Source organism: Neocloeon triangulifer, unplaced genomic scaffold, assembly GCF_031216515.1.
Source record: "Neocloeon triangulifer isolate White Clay Creek 2 clone unplaced genomic scaffold, ASM3121651v1 ptg000004l, whole genome shotgun sequence".
Lineage (NCBI taxonomy): Eukaryota > Metazoa > Arthropoda > Insecta > Ephemeroptera > Baetidae > Neocloeon > Neocloeon triangulifer.
The window spans coordinates 4,848,309-4,870,541 of record NW_026775547.1 but is presented as its reverse complement, the minus strand read 5'-3'; the positions used below and the strand labels follow the sequence as shown (position 1 = coordinate 4,870,541).

Sequence of the window (22,233 nt, the reverse complement as noted above, 5' to 3'; positions counted from 1 at the left end):
TCGGAAAAATTATAAAGAAACAAAGAAATCAAGGTGGAAGAATAACGGGATGATAAAAATTATAACAAGATCAGTATTTTTGCGATGTAATATTGAATTTGTTCCTTGTGACATAAAATTTGTATATTAATTATATGCTTCAGCTGTGCTTTAGCGCAGCGTTACTTAATATATTAAAAAGATCAAAATTAACATTACAAATTAAATTGAACACTATTCATAAAAAAAATTTGCAAGAATTGAAAAACTTGAGTTATTGTAATTTTCAAAATATAAAAATAATGACAAAAAATTCAAGCTTAGGGAAATTGTAACCAAGTATTAATATTTAATTTCAATTTTTATTATTTCTCGTGGTATTTTTTTCTTTTAAATTATGATTTTATAAAAAAAAAATGTATGCCCCCTGCACCACAAATAAAAAAGCGGCACATTCCGACTAGACTTGATCTTGGCGTCAAAATAAATAAAATAGATTTCAAACAAATAAAAATTAAATATGTCACATGAAACTAGTATCATTTTCTATGTCACGTGATTCTATTACAATAATAAAAAATAAAAAATTATTTAAGTTATTAGCTTGTGCCATACTTGCTTAATAATAATAAAATTCTTCTTACGTGTGCGTACATGCGCTACTGGAGCAGCATTAGAACTGGAACCGCTTCTCTTTCCCGCCTGTAGCAGTTCTTGTGAATTGCCACCAGGTATTGCTAGCGTACGGTCAGAAAATCTCTCCCGCTCAACAACCCTCCCAGTTTCCCCCTCTACTCTTCACTCTTCATAGTTGATTCTGTTTTTCTGCCGAGGTGAGTGTATCGAAATTTTCCTCTCCGAAATCTCTAAATATTTGCGTAATCGGCGTTATTTCCCGAATTTTCTTTAGCAATTTGAATTGAAAACTTATTATTCGCCAGTAATTTGACTAAATTTTCCTCACTTTCCCCATAAATTCGCTGGAATCTCAAGTTGAAATCAACACCTACGGCCCGATGGCGTCTTCCACACGTGTACACAAACGCCGTTCACGTTTTAAAAACGAAAATCATTTTTCAGTCCTTAAACGTGCGAACGTCCCTGCTACATCAAGATGGGTAGGGAGGACAAGGCCACCTGGAAGGCGAATTATTTCACCAAGCTCATTGTGAGTAAAACTTGTTTAATCCCTGTCCGGCAATTGCTCAAGTCGTGAATTGCAGACTCTTTTGGACGATTATCCAAAATGCTTCATCGTCGGCGCCGACAACGTGGGTTCCAAGCAGATGCAGCAGATTCGCATGAGTCTGCGTGGACACGCTCACGTGCTCATGGGCAAGAACACCATGATGCGTAAAGCCATCCGTGGCCATCTGGAGCACAACCCCAACCTTGAGAAGTATGAAATCAAATAATTATTTCCAGGCCTTCTTAAGTCATTTTGTAAGATTCTCCAAAAATTTGGAAACATATAGTCCTCTCAAATACTCTTGAAAATTAATTTAAAAATTTTGCATTGACTTTGTGAATTGCTCAAACACTATCCTTAATGTTAGCAATTTTGTATCCGTATGAAAATAAGTTCTGAGATTTTTTAATGTAAAATTCAATTTCTACCCTCTGTGGGCAATCGTGATGAAAAACTTCTCGTCCGAGACTCTGGACGCCAGCACCGCTGAGCTAGCAATAGCTGAACCCACAGTGGTGTGTCTGGGGTCCTGGTGAAAACTGCTGAAAGGCTGTCTGAATGCCCATTTCACCTTTATTCCAATACCCTCAGCTATTAGTCAGTTTTTAAATCACTTACTCAATGATCTATTCTGCAGGTTGCTGCCCTACATCCGTGGCAACGTGGGCTTCGTCTTCACCCGCGGAGATTTGGTCGAGGTGCGTGACAAGTTGTTGGAAAACAAAGTGCGCGCCCCTGCCCGTAACGGAGCCATCGCTCCGTGTCCCGTCGTCATTCCGGCCCAGAACACCGGTCTTGGTCCTGAGAAGACTTCTTTCTTCCAGGCTCTCTCCATCCCCACCAAGATTTCTAAGGTAATTCACATACATGGATAAATTGAAACAAGAATGTAGCATATGATTGATAATTTGATTTTAATAAGAATGGTTGAAAATTTTAAATTTTTATTGAAAAGTGATATTAATTGAAGCTATGTTAATCTATTAAACTTATGGACTTATGGAAAGAAATTGTTTTCCACTCTTTCTTTTTCTTTGTATTTGATTTTAAAATTCAACGGTTAAATGGCAATTCAATTGTTTTGATTTTTAAATTAAATTTACAAATTTAAACCAATGGAAGTTCTAAATGATGACAATTCAGTTCTGCTACTGACAATCTTTGACGAATGCTATACCAAAACTTCTGAAGGAACTTCTTTTTTTAATAATTCTAATTGCTGCCTTTTAATTTAATTGCTTTTAAATAAATTATCTTTTCTTTTTAAGGGAACGATTGAAATCATCAACGACGTGCACATCCTTAAGGAAGGTGACAAGGTTGGCGCCTCCGAAGCCACCTTGCTCAACATGTTGAACATCTCTCCCTTCTCGTATGGTCTGCTCGTCGAGATGGTTTACGACTCGGGCACCATCTTCGAGCCCAAGATTCTTGACATCAAGCCGGAGGACTTGCGTGTCAAGTTCATGGAGGTCAGTTTCTTTATTTGGCATTAGCCTGCAATTCTTTTAAATAAAATAATGATGACTACGTTCAGTTCTGCTACTGAGTTTCTTGACGATGCCCATACCAACCTCTGATTAAATTTTAAAATGAAATAATGTTTGACTCTTTTTTTTCCTGGAGATTTACAATTTCTTTTAACTTTCACAGGGTGTGCGCAACATAGCTTCGGTCTGCTTGTCCATCAGCTACCCGACCTTGGCTTCCGCTCCTCACAGCGTTGTCAACGGATTCAAGAACCTGCTGGCCATTGCCGCAGCTACAGAAATTGAATTCAAGGAGGCGACCACTGTTAAGGAGTTCCTCAAGGATCCTTCCAAGTTCATTGCCGCTGTCGCAACCAGCACTCCAGCGGCTACTGCCGCGGCTCCGGCTGCTGCGGCTAAGGAGGAGAAAAAGGAGGAAAGCGAGGCGTCCGATGATGACATGGGCTTTGGTCTTTTTGACTAGTTCAGGAAGATAGTGGTTTTGGCTGCTCCTCCAGAGCTGACTAAAATAAAAATCTCAAAAACTGATGGTTCTTCTTCTATTGATTTAAATTGTGACCTCTAGATTTTAAACAAATGCTTTGCAGTTCTTTCTGAAATAAATTAATTTTACATCAAAGTGGAATCAAAAAGCCATGTCATCACCAGGCACAGAAATAACCCTTAAGGAAATTTGACATGTGAAATTTCAAAGGCATGTATTTGTATCCTCATTAGGATGAAAATTGAGACAATTTACTGATCAGTACTATATCATTTTTATGTGTTCATCCCTGCTTCAGGTATAAAGTATATCCACCTTAAGCAACAGCCGCTGGCGACGACCACCGCTCAGGTGGGCAATTTGAGTTATTGTGAAAACACCCAAAACATTTATAAATTGGATCTAAAATATTATGATAATTTATCTGACAATTTTTATTTTGAAATTTAACAATAAACAAAATAGCAAAATACTTAGCATTCAATAATTATAGAAGAAGATTGACAAATAATTTCACCAAATTGAAAATCTGGAACTCTGGAATCCAAATTTTATTAAGAAACATTCAGCCGTTTTCAAATGACAGCGTGTTTTCCACAACGCGCCACTCGTCTACCAGCAGTTGGGGGTCCTATTAGATATTATTTTTTTTATTTAAAAACGGCTCAGTTTTTGTGTGTGAAAATTGAGTGTCAGGGTCAAAATTAAATTTTACACCGCTTGGCTATCTTGAAAAAATTCCTAAAAATTTATTTCTGTGCGAAAAAATTAAATTTTGACTTAGAGTCTTCCATACGCAAGTAAAAACAATTCTGACATCATCACGCCTGTGAAAGAATTTGCAGGAAATTTAATTGGCATCACGTTTCTCTTAGGGTTTATATTTTTAAAATTTTTTCTCTATTTTTAAAATTACCAGGACAAAATTCGAAAATTCTTGCGGAAACGTGAATAACTACGCTCCAGATCAATATTTATTAAAAAGATTTAAATATCAGGTTATTCAATAAGTTTACTACCAACGCTGAAAATATGAATACTCTAAATTAACGCGAACTTAAAAAAAGTTGCATTCGCGCGAGAGTCTAAAATTTGGCTTTTCGCTCACTCGCCGCACTCTTGTTGCTGCTGCCCGAGCTGCCGGCTGAAAGAAAGTGCCAAGCGCATGACCACTGGATTCACGGCGCACGGCTGCCGTCTCCAAGCAGGCGACACCTCCTTGGGCGACACCCCGCGTTCACACTTACTCGCGCAAAAGGCGCGTGTTTTCGTTCTATTTCAAATAGCGCCTGACCCCGCGCGGTCGCGCAAACGGCATGGGGGTTTCTCTGACCAAAATTATTTCTTGCGTCCAATTTTTAAGCGTAATACATAGCTAGAGAGGGCCTTTAATGATGATCTTCAAGCCACTTGAAACAAATTATTGAAGAAAAATCAACGTTTTCAAAAATTTCTTTGAACTTTTTCAAGTTTTCATATTTAATATCGTGTGGTTCATACCTAGTTGCGCTCAACAATTTTGGGCTCATGATTTAGAAAATGTTGCGCTCGCGCTCAAATAAAAAGTCTTGCGCTCACGCTTTTTGCTCAAAAATTGGAATTTTTTCTAATAGTTTTAAGGGTTAAGTAACATTATTATTTATTCTTCTCAGTAATTGCTGAAAACGCCATCTAAGAGATACCATTCCAATTTTCAAGTATATTGTTAGGGTGGCTAAGAGGCCTCTCTCATTAAATTTTCAAGTCAAAATATTGGGTACTTTTCCGGGAAATCGGATCTTTCCAAAAACAAAAATTAATAAATATTTTTGCTTCCAGTTAAAATAATGATATGCTCTCTTCACTACCTTTTGCGTAACTTTTTACGCCCGACAACTTTTCTGTTGACAACTTTTACATAGATCAAAGGTCAAGGACACTAAATTGCAAATTTCCCTTCTACACGCAATTTTCGCAAAAATGAACCCCTAAGAATTTTTTTGCGGTATAGGAAAAAAATAGCCCCAAGTGTGTAGAACAACATACTAAATATTCAAAATGGAATAATTTTCAGTTTTTGAGATAATTATAAATGAATATTAAAAAAAGTAAATTAACCAGGACTCTCATGATCAATATATGGGTTACACGAAGTGGTAACATGTTGTAGCAGAGCCAAACTTTGTGAAACAATGCTATATAGCAATGTATTACACAGTAGTAGCATGCTTTTTAAGTATTTGCAAAATTTTCGACTAAAGTTAATTGGCCAGGACTCTGAGGATCAATAGCAGTGTTACACGAAGTGGTAGCATGTTGTAGCAGAAACAAACTTTGTGAAACAATGCTATAATAGCAATGTATCACAAAGTGGTAGCAAGCTTTTTAAAAATTTGCAAAATTTTCGACTAAAGTTAATTGGCCAGGACTCTGAGGATCAATATATGGGTTACACGAAGTGGTAACATGTTGTAGCAGAACCAAACTTATTTGTGAAACAATGCTATAGCAATGTATCACAAAGTGGTAGCATGCTTTTTAAGTATTTGCAAAATTTTCGACTAAATTTAATTTGCCAGGACTCTCAGGATCAATGTCTGGGTTACACAAAGTGGTAACATGTCGTAGCAGTGCCTAACTTTGTGAAACAATGCTATAGCAATATATCACAAAGTGGTAGCATGCTTTTTAAGTATTTGCAAAATTTTCGACTAAAGTTAACTGGCCAGTAATGTATCACAAAGTGGTAGGAATTTGAGGATCAATATATGGGTTATACGAAGTGGTAACATGTTTTAGCAGAACCAAACTTTGTGAAATATTGCTATAGCAATGAATCCCAAAGTGGTAGCATGCTTTTTAAGTATTTGCAAAATTTTCGACTTAAGATAATTGGCCAGGACTCTCAGGATCAATATATGGGTTACACAAAGTGGTAACATGTTGTAGCAGAGCCAAATTTTGTGAAACAATGCTATAGTAATTTATCACAAAGTGGTAGCATGCTTTATAAGTATTTGCAAAATTTTCGACTAAAGATTATTGGCCAGGACTTATTTAATGACACTGCTACAACATGCTACCACTTCGTGTAACCCTGCTATTGATCCTGAGAGTCCTGGCCAATTAAATTTAGACGAAGATTTTGCAAATACTTGAAAAGCATGCTACCACTTTGTGATACATTGCTATAGCATTGTATAACCAAAAATGACACTGCTACAACATGCTACCACTTCGTGCAACCCTGCTATTGATCCTGAGAGTCCTGGCCAAATAAATTTAGTCAAAGATTTTGCAAATACTTAAAAAGCATGCTACCACTTTGTGATACATTGCTATAGCATTGTATAACCAAAAATGACACTGCTACAACATGCTACCACTTCATGTAACCCTGCTATTGATCCTGAGAGTCCTGGCCAATTAAATTTAGACGATGATTTTGCAAATACTTGAAAAGCATGCTACCACTTTGTGATACATTGCTATAGCATTGCATAACCAAAAATGACACAGCTACAAAATGCTACCACTTCGTGTAACCCTGCTATTGATCCTGAGAGTCCCGGCCAATTAAATTTAGACGAAGATTTTGCAAATATTTGAAAAGCATGCTACCACTTTGTGATACATTGCTATAGCATTGAATAACCAAAAATGACACTGCTACAACATGGTACCACTTCGTGTAACCCTGCTATTGATCCTGAGAGTCCTGGCCCATTATATTTAGACGAAGATTTTGCAAATACTTTAAAAGCATGCTACCACCTTGTGATACATTGCTATAGCATTGTATAACCAAAAATGACACTGCTACAACATGCTACCACTTCGTGTAACCCTGCTATATATCCTGAGAGTCCTGGCCAATTAAATTTAGTCGAAGATTTTGCAAATACTTGAAAAGCATACTACCACTTTGTGATACATTGCTATAGCATTGTATAACCAAAAATGACTCTGCTACAACATGCTACCACTTCCTGTAACCCTGCTATTGATCCTGAGAGTCCTGGCCAATTAAATTTAGTCGAAGATTTTGCAAATACTTAAAAAGCATGCTACCACTTTGTGATGCATTGCTATAGCAATGTATAACCAAAAATGACACTGCTACTACATGCTAACACTACGTGTAACCCTGCAATTGATCCTGAGAGTCCTGGCCAATTATATTTAGACGAAGATTTTGCAAATACTTTAAAAGCATGCTACCACCTTGTGATACATTGCTATAGCATTTTATAACCAACAATGACACTGCTACAACATGCTACCACTTCGTGTAACCCTGCTATTGATCCTGAGAGTCCTGGCCAATTAAATTTAGTCGAAGATTTTGCAAATACTTGAAAAGCATGCTACCACTTTGTGATACATTGCTAAAGCATTGTATAACCAAAAATGACACTGCTTCAACATGCTACCACTTCGTGTAACCCTGCTATTAATCCTGAGAGTCCTGGCCAATTATATTTAGACGAAGATTTTGCAAATACTTGAAAAGCATACTACCACTTTGTGATACATTGCTATAGCATTGTATAACCAAAAAATACACTGCTACAACATGCTACCACTTCGTGCAACCTGCTATTGATCCTGAGAGTCCTGGCCAATTATATTTAGACGAAGATTTTGCAAATACTTTAAAAGCATGCTACCACTTTGTGATACATTGCTATAGCATTGTATAACCAAAAATGACACTGCTACAACATGCTACCACATCGTGTAACCCTGCTATATATCCTGAGAGTCCTGGCCAATTAAATTTAGTCGATGATTTTGCAAATACTTGAAAAGCATGCTACCACTTTGTGATACATTGCTATAGCATTGTATAACCAAAAAAAACACTGCTACAACATGCTACCACTTCGTGTAACCCTGCTATTGATCCTGAGAGTCCTGGCCAATAATATTTAGACGAAGATTTTGCAAATACTTTAAAAGCATGCTACCACCTTGTGATACATTGCTATTGCATTGTATAACCAAAAATGACACTGCTACAACATGCTACCATTTCGTGTAACCCTGCTATTGATCCTGAGAGTCCTGGCCAATAATATTTAGACGAAGATTTTGCAAATACTTTAAAAGCATGCTACCACCTTGTGATACATTGCTATTGCATTGTATAACCAAAAATAACACTGCTACAACATGCTACCACTTCGTGTAACCCTGCTATTGATCCTGAGAGTCCTGGCCAATTATATTTAGACGAAGATTTTGCAAATACTTTAAAAGCATGCTACCACTTTGTGATACATTGCTATAGCATTGTATAACCAAAAATGACACTGCTACAACATGCTACCACTTCGTGTAACCCTGCTATATATCCTGAGAGTCCTGGCCAATTAAATTTAGTCGATGATTTTGCAAATACTTGAAAAGCATGCTACCTCTTTGTGATACATTGCTATAGCATTGTATACCCAAAAATAACACTGCTACAACAAGCTACCACTTCGTGAAACCCTGCTATTGATCCTGAGAGTCCTGGCCAATTATATTTAGTCGAAGATTTTGCAAATACTAGAAAAGCATGCTACCACTTTGTGATACATTGCTATAGCAATGTATAACCAAAAATGACACTGCTACAACATGCTACCACTTCGTTAAACCCTGCTATTGATACTGAGAGTCCTGGCCAATTAAATTAAGACGAAGATTTTGCAAATACTTGAAAAGCATGCTACCACTTTGTGATACATTGCTATAGCATTGTGTATCAAAAAATGACACTGCTACAACATGCTACCACTTCGTGTAACCCTGCTATATATCCTGAGAGTCCTGGCCAATTAAATATTTAGACGAAGATTTTGCAAATACTTGAAAAGCATGCTACCACTTTGTGATACATTGCTATAGCATTGTGTATCAAAAAATGACACTGCTACAACATGCTATTACTTCGTGTAACCCTGCTATATATCCTGAGAGTCCTGGCCAATTAAATTTAGTCGAAGATTTTGCAAATACTTGAAAAGCATGCTTCCACTTTGTGATACATTGCTATAGCATTGTATAACCAAAATAACACTGCTACAACATGCTACCACTTCGTGTAACCCTGCTATTGATCCTGAGAGTCCTGGCCAATTATATTTAGACGAAGATTTTGCAAATACTTTAAAAGCATGCTACCACCTTGTGATACATTGCTATAGCATTGAATAACCAAAAATGACACTGCTACAACATGCTACCACTTCGTGTAACCCTGCTATTGATCCTGAGAGTCCTGGCGTCCTGGCCAATTAAATTTAGACGAAGATTTTGCAAATACTTGAAAAGCATGCTACCACTTTGTGATACATTGCTATAGCATTGTATAACCAAAAATAACACTGCTACAACATGCTACCACTTCGTGTAACCCTGCTATTGATCCTGAGAGTCCTGGCCAATTAAATTTAGTCGATGATTTTGCAAATACTTGAAAAGCATGCTACCTCTTTGTGATACATTGCTATAGCATTGTATACCCAAAAATAACACTGCTACAACATGCTACCACTTCGTGAAACCCTGCTATTGATCCTGAGAGTCCTGGCCAATTATATTTAGTCGAAGATTTTGCAAATACTAGAAAAGCATGCTACCACTTTGTGATACATTGCTATAGCAATGTATAACCAAAAATGACACTGCTACAACATGCTACCACTTCGTTAAACCCTGCTATTGATACTGAGAGTCCTGGCCAATTAAATTAAGACGAAGATTTTGCAAATACTTGAAAAGCATGCTACCACTTTGTGATACATTGCTATAGCATTGTGTATCAAAAAATGACACTGCTACAACATGCTACCACTTCGTGTAACCCTGCTATATATCCTGAGAGTCCTGGCCAATTAAATATTTAGACGAAGATTTTGCAAATACTTGAAAAGCATGCTACCACTTTGTGATACATTGCTATAGCATTGTGTATCAAAAAATGACACTGCTACAACATGCTATTACTTCGTGTAACCCGGCTATATATCCTGAGAGTCCTGGCCAATTAAATTTAGTCGAAGATTTTGCAAATACTTGAAAAGCATGCTTCCACTTTGTGATACATTGCTATAGCATTGTATAACCAAAATAACACTGCTACAACATGCTACCACTTCGTGTAACCCTGCTATTGATCCTGAGAGTCCTGGCCAATTATATTTAGACGAAGATTTTGCAAATACTTTAAAAGCATGCTACCACCTTGTGATACATTGCTATAGCATTGAATAACCAAAAATGACACTGCTACAACATGCTACCACTTCGTGTAACCCTGCTATTGATCCTGAGAGTCCTGGCCAATTAAATTTAGACGAAGATTTTGCAAATACTTCAAAAGCATGCTACCTCTTTGTGATACATTGCTATAGCATTGTATAACCAAAAATAACACTGCTACAACATGCTACCACTTCGTGTAACCCTGCTATTGATCCTGAGAGTCCTGGCCAATAATATTTAGACGAAGATTTTGCAAATACTTTAAAAGCATGCTACCACCTTGTGATACATTGCTATTGCATTGTATAACCAAAAATGACACTGCTACAACATGCTACCATTTCGTGTAACCCTGCTATTGATCCTGAGAGTCCTGGCCAATTATACAGGGAGTCCCATATCTCAACGACACAAAGTACGGCCGCCTCCCGGAGCGGCCAATGGTCCGATTTGAAATTTTCCGACGACAACTTGTCCAAAAACTGTCCACAATTTTGTGGAGTGATATTGAAATTTTTTGGTTGACGCGTTAATTTGCTACGAGCGCCGAAACGAAGTCGAGACTTTGCTCTTATGGGAAATCCCATGTTAAACTAAAATCGCGTTTTTGCATCAACGAGAAAAAAATGTTCTCGTGCGAATTTTTGAACACAATTAATTTTAATTGTGTTCTGTCAACTGGAGGAAGTCAAAAATCAAATACCACCCCATAATTCACCCTTCAACCCTTAATTTAGGGTGAAAATTTTTGTTTATTTGATTTTTGCAGGGCGAACAGTTGCTCAGGAAAGACCAATTAGGGCTGAGAACATGAAATTTTTATTGCAACTTGTTCACAATATCCATTGGCCGCACCCCAGGCGGCCACACAAGCGAGATTGGTCTCTGGAGCTGTCGACTCGCATAAATCCACAAAAATAGCAATTACGTGAAAAAAAAATGAATGCGTACAGATTAAAATCTGAAATTTGGTACAGGGGTACAAATTATCATGCTAAGAAGGGTCATTGGTGTCCCGACCGAATTTTCCGGAAAAGTGACCAATTTCACAAGGGGTGCACGTTTTGGTCAATTTCTCAATATCTATGGGGGCTAAAAACAAAACTTTAAGTGATTCTGAAAGCTGATTAAATTTCCTATCTTTTGTTTTTGGACAGTAACTTTCCAACGCTGGCTGCTTTTCCGGAAAAGTGAAGTAAAAAAATAACTTATTTTTCCCAGAGAGTATGCAACCTGCAACAGAAAGACTAAATAGCCAAAATGTAACTTGGTTCTTTGGCAAGACACCCCTAAAATTTCAAAACTTTTCCTCCAGCCGTTTTTCCGCAATTGCCAACTTTCCCAACCCCTTTTGAGAAAATCAAAACTTTTCCGGAAAGGCATGTGTGATGCATCATTCGATTGGTGCTACAAATAAATTTTTATCACAATCGGATCATTTTTCGAATTTTTAGAGCACCTTTAAATTTTAAAAATCGAAAATTTCATAGTGCGCAAAAAAATTTGCAAAAATTTTCTGATTGTGAAAAAAAATTTATTTGTAGCATCTCCTTGGCGTGCCCAATCGAATAAGGTATCGCACATGCCTTTTCGGAAAAGTTTTGATTTTCCAATAAGGGATCAGCACTGAAATTTGGCGCTGCAGAGAAGTGGCAGCATTGTGATTAAATTATTATTATCAATTCCCTTCTAATCAATTTACTTATTATCAGGACAGTCGTTAAGCAATTATTTTTTTAATAACATTCCATCAATCAATCGCCTATGTCTACGCAGAAGAACGTTAATTTTTTTAGAGCATTTTCTTTTAATTCTAAAAATCTAAAATTTGCAAAATTTTCTGATTGTGAAAAAAAAATATCTCTAGCATCTCCTTGGCGTGCCCAATCGCTTGAGATATCACACATGACTTTCCAGCAAAAAAATTGTCATCATGATGCTATTGATTGGAAATCAATGAAATTTTTACTTTTGATAACGGGGTTCGTTCTTTATTTTAGATAATGCTGTAGCAAAATCATTAGTTTATCTTATGATGCTGTTACAAATGTATCATAAATAAAAAATAATGAATGCAAAAACAAAAAATAAACAAAATCACCTGATCAGTAAGTCAATTTTTGGAACAAAAAACAAAGCGATTTGTAAAATAATAACATAATTATGGGTTAACAAATAATAAAAATATTTTTTACAAAATAAAATCACAGAAAATCATATCAAATTATAAAACAAAAAAATGTAACAACAGCATGCTGATCTGATACTCTCGTCTCACTTCACTTCTCGAAGTGCCTTCCCTTCTTCATCAAACACAGGTTGAGCCTGTTCACAAAGCTTCTGGTGAAGCAAGTACGGAGCTCCTTAAAGTTGAATTATTACTAAATTGAAATTAATTTATTTATTAATTTTATACCTCAACTGTTATTTGTCCAGCTGCTTCGGTGATTTTAGTCTTGAGGTCATGCAAATCTCTAATGGGCTGCTTATAAACCATCCACTTTAGGTACCCCCAAAGGAAAAAGTCACAGGGAGTCAAATCTGGACTTCTGGGGGGCCACTCGTAACGCGCTCCCAACGCCAAAAGCCGGTCGCCAAACTCTGCTCTTAAAAAATTCATCACTGCGCCTGCTCTATGGGATGGGGCACCGTCTTGCATGAATACGACATCATCTTTAACCCCATATTTTTCCAAATCTGGTAAAACTTGGGTTTGTAGGAGCTGCAAATGAAAAAAAAAAATTGAATTCCAAACCAAACAAATTTAGGCACTAAAAAAATTAAAGGCAATTTAGTGATCGAAAAATTAAATACCTCTAGATAAACGGCCTGATTTACAGAACCGTGGATGAAATACGGTCCAAGTAAAAGCTCCGATGTCATGGCCATGAAAACCATTACACCAGGAGAGTTAACCATTTTCTCTTGCCTTTCGTCGGGATCATTGCTACACCAAATGCGATGGTTTGCCGGACTGACTGTTCCATCAACGTGAAACTTGGCTTCATCTCCAAAAAGAAATTGGTGTAACAGTTCTATGAAAAGCACGAAAATAATTAATTAATTAATTTTGAAGTGACATTTTATTGAAGTTGTTAACACTACCTGGATTTGCATTGAGTTTTTCTATGGTAAGGTTGCAAAAGAAAACCCTCTCTCCGAAATCTTCCTCATGCAGTTTCTGAGCTTTTCTGATGCTACAATTATGGTAAATTTTAAAATGAGATAAATTATGAATAAATAGGGATAACATTTACCGGAAAGGTTTTAAGTCCAAGTCTTTCTTCATAATTTTGATTACAGTGGATTTTGGAATATCAAGTTGCAAGGCCCTCCTTTTAGCACTTAACTTGGGGTCGGCAAGGACTGACAGTGTCACTCGGGCAATATTCGCGGGTGTTCTAGCTCGGCGCGGGGCACCAGGTGTACCGCGTCGTCCCTTGAGATGTTCACCATTGAGGCTCGAGTTCTTGTTATACTGGTTGATGACATTACGCACTTGAGAACTAAAAATTTCAAATGAATAAAAACAAAATAAATAAATAAAATAAGTCCAACCTGGTCAAAATAATCTGATGTACGGATCGCATACGTCTCCTTGTGCGCGCCAAACTTTTATCTTCTTTTAGATATGTTTCTAAAATTAATTTCCGCACTTCATTAGGTAACATTTTACGCACAGTGTAAAAGCAGAAACGTTACTGAATGAAAAATAGTGAATGAAAGTCACCAGCGTACATGGGAATTTACGGCCTTCGAAGAATCGCAAAAATTTAGCACCGAGCTATGCACCAAATGCATTTTACTCTTAACCAAACAACAACTGACACAATATGACCAGATTGATAATGAAATGTGCAGCACAGTTGAAAATCTTTGTATCAAGACATTGCAGACATTTTTTTTGCTTTTTAATGACCTTCCACATTGTGCGTTAAACACACCGTCATTGAAAAATTTACTTACAAAAAAAAAAAATTATAATAATAAGAACGTTCTTCAGAGTAGACATAGGCGATTGATTGATGGAATGTAATTAAAAAAATAATTGCTTAACGACTGTCCTGATAATAAGTAAATTGATTAGAAGGGAATTGATGATAATAATTTAATCACAATGCTGCCACTTCTCTGCAGCGCCAAATTTCAGTGCTGATCCCTTATTGGAAAATCAAAACTTTTCCGAAAAGGCATGTGCGATACCTTATTCGATTGGGCACGCCAAGGAGATGCTACAAATAAATTTTTTTTCACAATCAGAAAATTTTTGCAAATTTTTTTGCGCACTATGAAATTTTCGATTTTTAAAATTTAAAGGTGCTCTAAAAATTCGAAAAATGATCCGATTGTGATAAAAATTTATTTGTAGCACCAATCGAATGATGCATCACACATGCCTTTCCGGAAAAGTTTTGATTTTCTCAAAAGGGGTTGGGAAAGTTGGCAATTGCGGAAAAACGGCTGGAGGAAAAGTTTTGAAATTTTAGGGGTGTCTTCACAAACATTTAATTTTGATAGAAAAAAACAAATTTAATTTAATTTCGAAAAAAAAAATTAAATTTTGTTTTTTTATCAAAATTAAATGTGAAGCACGATGGGGAGTGTGTGGTGTAAAAAGGTCGAATTGAACGTGTGTGATGAATCAATGCTAATTTTTTTTAAACACAAATGTTAATGGCCTAATTAGGCATGATTTTATAATTAAATTTTTTTTTATCAAAAGTCAACCATTGTTGAACTAAAAATAATTTTTTTATTTTTGCGCTTCAATGCACAAGTGATGCTTAAAAGTCTGAAAATTGGTACAAGGGTAGGACTTATGTTACTAAGGAGGGTCATTGGGGGCCCGACCGAATTTTCCGGAAAATTGCCCATTTTCACAAAGGGTCCACGTTTTGGTCGATTTCTCAATTTCTATGGGAGCTAGAAACAAAACTTGAAGCGTTTCTGAAAGCTGATTAAATTTCCTATCTCTTTTTTGTTAACAATAACTTTCCAACACCAGCTGATTTTCCGGAAAAATGAAGTAAAAAATTAACTTATTTTCCACAGGAAGTATGCGACCCGCAAAAGAAAGTCTCAATAGCCAAAATGTAGCATGGGTTTTTGGCAACACGCCCCTAAAATTTCAAATCTTTTCCTCCAGCCGTTTTTCCGCAGTCGCCGATTTTCCCGACTCTTTTTCAGGAAATCAAAACTTTTCCGGAAAGGCATGTGTGATACATCATTCGATTGAGCACATTTAGGAGATGCTAGAAATAAATTTTTATCCAAATCGGATCATTTTTCCAATTTTTAGAGCAGTTTGAATTTTCAATTTTTTTTAGTCACTAAAACAGCCCTGGAAATTGGAAAAATGATCCGATTGTGATAAAAATTGATTTCTAGCATCTCCTTGACGTGCCCAATCGAATGATGTATCGCACATGCCTTTCCGGAAAAGTTTTGATTTTCTCAAAAGGGGTTGGGAAAGTTGGCTATTGCGGAAAAACGGCTGGAGGAAAAGTTTTGAAATTTTAGGGGTGTCTTGCCAAAGAACCAAGTTACATTTTGGCTATTTAGTCTTTCTGTTGCAGGTTGCATACTCTCTGGGAAAAATAAGTTATTTTTTTACTTCACTTTTCCGGAAAAGCAGCCAGCGTTGGAAAGTTACTGTCCAAAAACAAAAGATAGGAAATTTAATCAGCTTTCAGAATCACTTAAAGTTTTGTTTTTAGCCCCCATAGATATTGAGAAATTGACCAAAACGTGCACCCCTTGTGAAATTGGTCACTTTTCCGGAAAATTCGGTCGGGACACCAATGACCCTTCTTAGCATGATAATTTGTACCCCTGTACCAAATTTCAGATTTTAATCTGTACGCATTCATTTTTTTTTCACGTAATTGCTATTTTTGTGGATTTATGCGAGTCGACAGCTCCAGAGACCAATCTCGCTTGTGTGGCCGCCTGGGGTGCGGCCAATGGATATTGTGAACAAGTTGCAATAAAAATTTCATGTTCTCAGCCCTAATTGGTCTTTCCTGAGCAACTGTTTGCCCTGCAAAAATCAAATAAACAAAAATTTTCACCCTAAATTAAGGGTTGAAGGGTGAATTATGGGGTGGTATTTGATTTTTGACTTCCTCCAGTTGACAGAACACAATTAAAATTAATTGTGTTCAAAAATTCGCACGAGAACATTTTTTTCTCGTTGATGCAAAAACGCGATTTTAGTTTAACATGGGATTTCCCATAAGAGCAAAGTCTCGACTTCGTTTCGGCGCTCGTAGCAAATTAACGCGTCAACCAAAAAATTTCAATATCACTCCACAAAATTGTGGACAGTTTTTGGACAAGTTGTCGTCGGAAAATTTCAAATCGGACCATTGGCCGCTCCGGGAGGCGGCCGTACTTTGTGTCGTTGAGATATGGGACTCCCTGTATTTAGACGAAGATTTTGCAAATTATTGGAAAGCATGCTACCACTTTGTGATACATTGCTATAGCATTGTATAACCAAAAATGACACTGCTACAACATGCTACCACTTCGTGTAACCCTGCTATATATCCTGAGAGTCCTGGCCAATTAAATTTAGTCGATGATTTTGCAAATACTTGAAAAGCATGCTACCACCTTGTGATGCATTGCTATTGCATTGTATAACCAAAAATGACACTGCTACAACATGCTACCACTTCGTGTAACCCTGCTATTAATCCTGAGAGTCCTGGCCAATTATATTTAGTCGAAGATTTTGCAAATACTAGAAAAGCATGCTACCACTTTGTGATACATTGCTATAGCAATGTATAACCAAAAATGACACTGCTACAACATGCTACCACTTCGTTAAACCCTGCTATTGATACTGAGAGTCCTGGCCAATTAAATTAAGACGAAGATTTTGCAAATACTTGAAAAGCATGCTACCACTTTGTGATACATTGCTATAGCATTGTGTATCAAAAAATGACACTGCTACAACATGCTACCACTTCGTGTAACCCTGCTATATATCCTGAGAGTCCTGGCCAATTATATTTAGACGAAGATTTTGCAAATACTTTAAAAGCATGCTACCACCTTGTGATACATTGCTATAGCATTGTATAACAAAAAATGACACTGCTACAACATGCTACCACTTCGTGTAACCCTGCTATTGATCCTGAGAGTCCTGGCCAATTATATTTAGACGAAGATTTTGCAAATACTTTAAAAGCATGCTACCACTTTGTGATACATTGCTATAGCATTGTATAACCAAAAATGACACTGCTACAACATGCTACCACATCGTGTAACCCTGCTATATATCCTGAGAGTCCTGGCCAATTAAATTTAGTCGATGATTTTGCAAATACTTGAAAAGCATGCTACCACTTTGTGATACATTGCTATAGCATTGTATAACCAAAAATAACACTGCTACAACATGCTACCACTTCGTGTAACCCTGCTATTGATCCTGAGAGTCCTGGCCAATAATATTTAGACGAAGATTTTGCAAATACTTTAAAAGCATGCTACCACCTTGTGATACATTGCTATTGCATTGTATAACCAAAAATGACACTGCTACAACATGTTACCATTTCGTGTAACCCTGCTATTGATCCTGAGAGTCCTGGCCAATAATATTTAGACGAAGATTTTGCAAATACTTTAAAAGCATGCTACCACCTTGTGATACATTGCTATAGCATTGTATAACAAAAAATGACACTGCTACAACATGCTACCACTTCGTGTAACCCTGCTATTGATCCTGAGAGTCCTGGCCAATTATATTTAGACGAAGATTTTGCAAATACTTTAAAAGCATGCTACCACTTTGTGATACATTGCTATAGCATTGTATAACCAAAAATGACACTGCTACAACATGCTACCACTTCGTGTAACCCTGCTATATATCCTGAGAGTCCTGGCCAATTAAATTTAGTCGATGATTTTGCAAATACTTGAAAAGCATGCTACCTCTTTGTGATACATTGCTATAGCATTGTATACCCAAAAATAACACTGCTACAACATGCTACCACTTCGTGAAACCCTGCTATTGATCCTGAGAGTCCTGGCCAATTATATTTAGTCGAAGATTTTGCAAATACTAGAAAAGCATGCTACCACTTTGTGATACATTGCTATAGCAATGTATAACCAAAAATGACACTGCTACAACATGCTACCACTTCGTTAAACCCTGCTATTGATACTGAGAGTCCTGGCCAATTAAATTAAGACGAAGATTTTGCAAATACTTGAAAAGCATGCTACCACTTTGTGATACATTGCTATAGCATGCTGTATCAAAAAATGACACTGCTACAACATGCTACCACTTCGTGTAACCCTGCTATATATCCTGAGAGTCCTGGCCAATTAAATATTTAGACGAAGATTTTGCAAATACTTGAAAAGCATGCTACCACTTTGTGATACATTGCTATAGCATTGTGTATCAAAAAATGACACTGCTACAACATGCTACCACTTCGTGTAACCCTGCTATATATCCTGAGAGTCCTGGCCAATTAAATTTAGTCGAAGATTTTGCAAATACTTGAAAAGCATACTTCCACTTTGTGATACATTGCTATAGCATTGTATAACCAAAATAACACTGCTACAACATGCTACCACTTCGTGTAACCCTGCTATTGATCCTGAGAGTCCTGGCCAATTATATTTAGACGAAGATTTTGCAAATACTTTAAAAGCATGCTACCACCTTGTGATACATTGCTATAGCATTGAATAACCAAAAATGACACTGCTACAACATGCTACCACTTCGTGTAACCCTGCTATTGATCCTGAGAGTCCTGGCCAATTAAATTTAGACGAAGATTTTGCAAATACTTGAAAAGCATGCTACCACTTTGTGATACATTGCTATAGCATTGAATAACCAAAAATGACACTGCTACAACATGCTACCACTTCGTGTAACCCTGCTATTGATCCTGAGAGTCCTGGCACTGCTACTGATCCTGAGAGTCCTGGCCATTAAACTTTAGTCGAAAATTTTGCAAATACATAAAAAGCATGCTACCACTTTGTGATACATTGCTATAGCATTGTTTCACAAAGTATGGCACTGCTACAAAATGCTACCATTTCGTGTAACACTGGTACTGATCCTGAGAGTCCTGGCCAATTAAATTTAGATGAAAATTTTGCAAATACTTAAAAAGCATGCTACCACTTTGTGATACACTTTGCTATAGCATTGTTTCACAAAGTATGGCACTGCTACAACATGCTCTACCACTTCGTTTAACCTATATATTGATCCTGAGATTCCTGGCCAATTTACTTTAGTCGAAAAATTTGAAAAAACTTAAAAAGCATGCACTGCTGCAACATGCTACCAGCTACCAGTTCGTGTAATACTGCTATTGATTCTGAGAGTCCTCGCCTCTGAAAGTGCATGGCTGCGAGGGACTTTGTGCATCTTTTGGTGACATATGTTTGGAGAAGGACACGTGTCACTTTTTGGAAAAGTTACACCGAGGTTTGGGAAACTAGATACAAATTCGATTACTATTCCCTCGCAAGCTATTTTATCTAATTTTAGTAATTTTCCTATCGGCCTTTTACCCTTGTCGGACGTGTGACCCATCGATACCGGTCGAGACTATTGGTATCGGTGGGTCTCGGAAATTTTGTAACTTAATCATCATAGGGCTTATGTTCCACATGGTCTCGGCGGGTCTCGACCGGTCTCTGTGGGTCTCTGCCGGTCTTGGTGGGTTTCAGCCGGTCTTGGTGGGTCTTGGGTCCATATAAGCTAATTTTTTTATTATTATGAAATTATTTCGTTTGAAATACATTTTAGTGTTAATTTATCATATCATCAAGTCAACTTAATACACATCTATGTTAATAAAAGTTTCATTTTAATGTTTATTTAATGTGAACATATTTAATTTTGTTTACATTCATAAATTTTATTAAAACTTTTTTATTTTAATTTCCAATAATTTCAACTTAACGTTTGATAAAAAAATTATATAAAGTTAAATTTTTAATTAATTCATATTATCTTTACTAATTCAGATACATATAATTTAATTTTGTTAATGAAACGTTGACACTTATTCAACATTCATTTGCCCTCTTTGATTCAGTTTATAAATGAAATTGATTAATTTTCTTCTTTTCCAAACAAATGTTTTCAACAATTTGTATGTAAACAATGTGATGTATCAATTTGGACAAATAAACAACAATAACAATTTTGGCAACTCTTCTATTTTTATTATTTATCTCAGTATTTTCTAAAAAATCATGGAATAAAAAATGTCTCTCTGATTTTTTTTACTTAATTTTCAATTACTATATCAATTTTTTATTATTACTCTTTATTGACTTATAAAGATATATCCTATAGGTATTTAAATATGTAAGATTTTTATATAAACTTGTATAATATTAATATATAGTAATTGAAAATGAAGTAAAAGAAATCAGCGAGACATAATTTTATTCTATGCTTTTTTTAATAAATACTGAGATAAATAAAAAAAATAGAAGAGTTGCCAAGGTTAATCAATTTCATTTATTAACTGAATCAAAGAGGGCAAATGAATTTTAAATAAGTGTAACGTTTCATTAACAAAATTAAATTATATGTATCTGCATTAGTAAAGATAATATGAATTAAATAAAAATTTAACTTTATATAATTTTTTAATCAAACGTTAAGTTGAAATTATTGGAAATTAAAATAAAAAAGTTTTAATAAAATTTATGAATGTAAATAAAATTAAATAAGTTCACATTAAATAAACATTAAACTGAAACTTTTATTAACATAGATGTGTATTAAGTTGACTTGATGATAAATTAACACCAAAATTTATTTCAAACGAAATAATTTCATAATTATAAAAAAAATTAACTTATATGGACCCGAGACCCACCGAGACCGGCTGAAACCCACCGAGACCGGCTGAAACCCACCAAGACCGGCAGAGACCCACAGAGACCGGTCGAGACCCACCGAGACCATGTGGAACATAAGCCCTATGATGATTAAGTTACAAAATTTCCGAGACCGATCGAGACCCACCGATACCAATAGTCTCGAGCACGGTCTCGATGGGTCTCACGTCCGACAAGGGACCTTTATTTGTGAATTTTTAAAGCTTTTGTTTTGGACAGATTTATTTTTAAGTTGTTTTCTGTGCAGTTAATTAAAAACTTTCTCAAAATTTCATCCAGTTTTTTTTACAAAAATCGCTAATAAAAATAATAACCATATCATCTGCAAAGAGCAAAAAGTCCACTCCGTCCATGCCCTCAAATATTTCAATCAATTTTAATAATGTCATGGTTGCATGGATGTAAATATTGAAACAAATTGGGCTAGAGCTCATACCTTGTTTAAAGCCGTTTGATTGAGTGAAAAACTCTGAAAGTGAAATTCCATCATCTATCTGAATATAGTCTACCTCCAAAAATTCTGATAGCAACAAAAGTTCATTTTTTTTGATAGGGTGTTTTTCTTTTTGTTCATTATCTTTTGCATAAACAATATTCTTTTAGCCAGATCAAAAGCTGATTTTAAGTCAATAAAAAGTGCATATTTTTTTATAGTTTTTCTCACCCATTTTTTCTGAAATTCTTATTTGATAATTTTTAATGGCATCAATGGTACTTTTGCCCGGCATAAAACCATATTGTTCTTTTGGAATAAATTAAATCCCCGAGTTTCGCCAAAAGTCTCGTAGCCAGAATTTTACCAAGTATAGTTTGCATAATGTATTACGTTATTACACGGTGAAAAACCCCGATATGAGTTTAAATCATCAATTTTACCCTTATTTTTATAAATCATTTTCATCGTAGATTGTTTCCTTTCA

The 22,233-nt window shown here is 36.0% G+C and overlaps 1 protein-coding gene and 1 non-coding gene across 2 annotated transcripts; both read left to right on the top strand.

Annotated features, from left to right (window-relative positions):
- The first annotated feature begins 745 nt into the window (after positions 1–745).
- On the top strand, positions 746–3,186 carry LOC132193316 (large ribosomal subunit protein uL10). The gene is made up of 6 exons (XM_059613912.1): positions 746–812; positions 1,060–1,147; positions 1,203–1,378; positions 1,806–2,022; positions 2,437–2,640; positions 2,822–3,186. Exons 2-6 carry the CDS (start codon positions 1,094–1,096, stop codon positions 3,119–3,121), a joined length of 951 nt encoding a protein of 316 aa, XP_059469895.1. The 5' UTR covers positions 746–812; positions 1,060–1,093; the 3' UTR covers positions 3,122–3,186.
- On the top strand, positions 2,292–2,360 carry LOC132193740 (small nucleolar RNA snR61/Z1/Z11). The gene has a single exon (XR_009441481.1). It is a non-coding gene; the product is annotated as a small nucleolar RNA snR61/Z1/Z11 (small nucleolar RNA).
- Positions 3,187–22,233: the final 19,047 nt, after the last annotated feature.

What these genes read in the sequence shown, in the direction of transcription:
- LOC132193316 (XM_059613912.1), top strand. Translation starts at nt 1,094, where the DNA reads ATGGGTAGGGAGGACAAGGCCACCTGGAAGGCGAATTATTTCACCAAG. An exon ending in ATTATTTCACCAAGCTCATT is followed by an intron (nt 1,148 to 1,202) that starts GTGAGTAAAACT and finishes CGTGAATTGCAG; the next exon opens with ACTCTTTTGGACGATTATCC. An exon ending in TGCGTGTCAAGTTCATGGAG is followed by an intron (nt 2,641 to 2,821) that starts GTCAGTTTCTTT and finishes TAACTTTCACAG; the next exon opens with GGTGTGCGCAACATAGCTTC.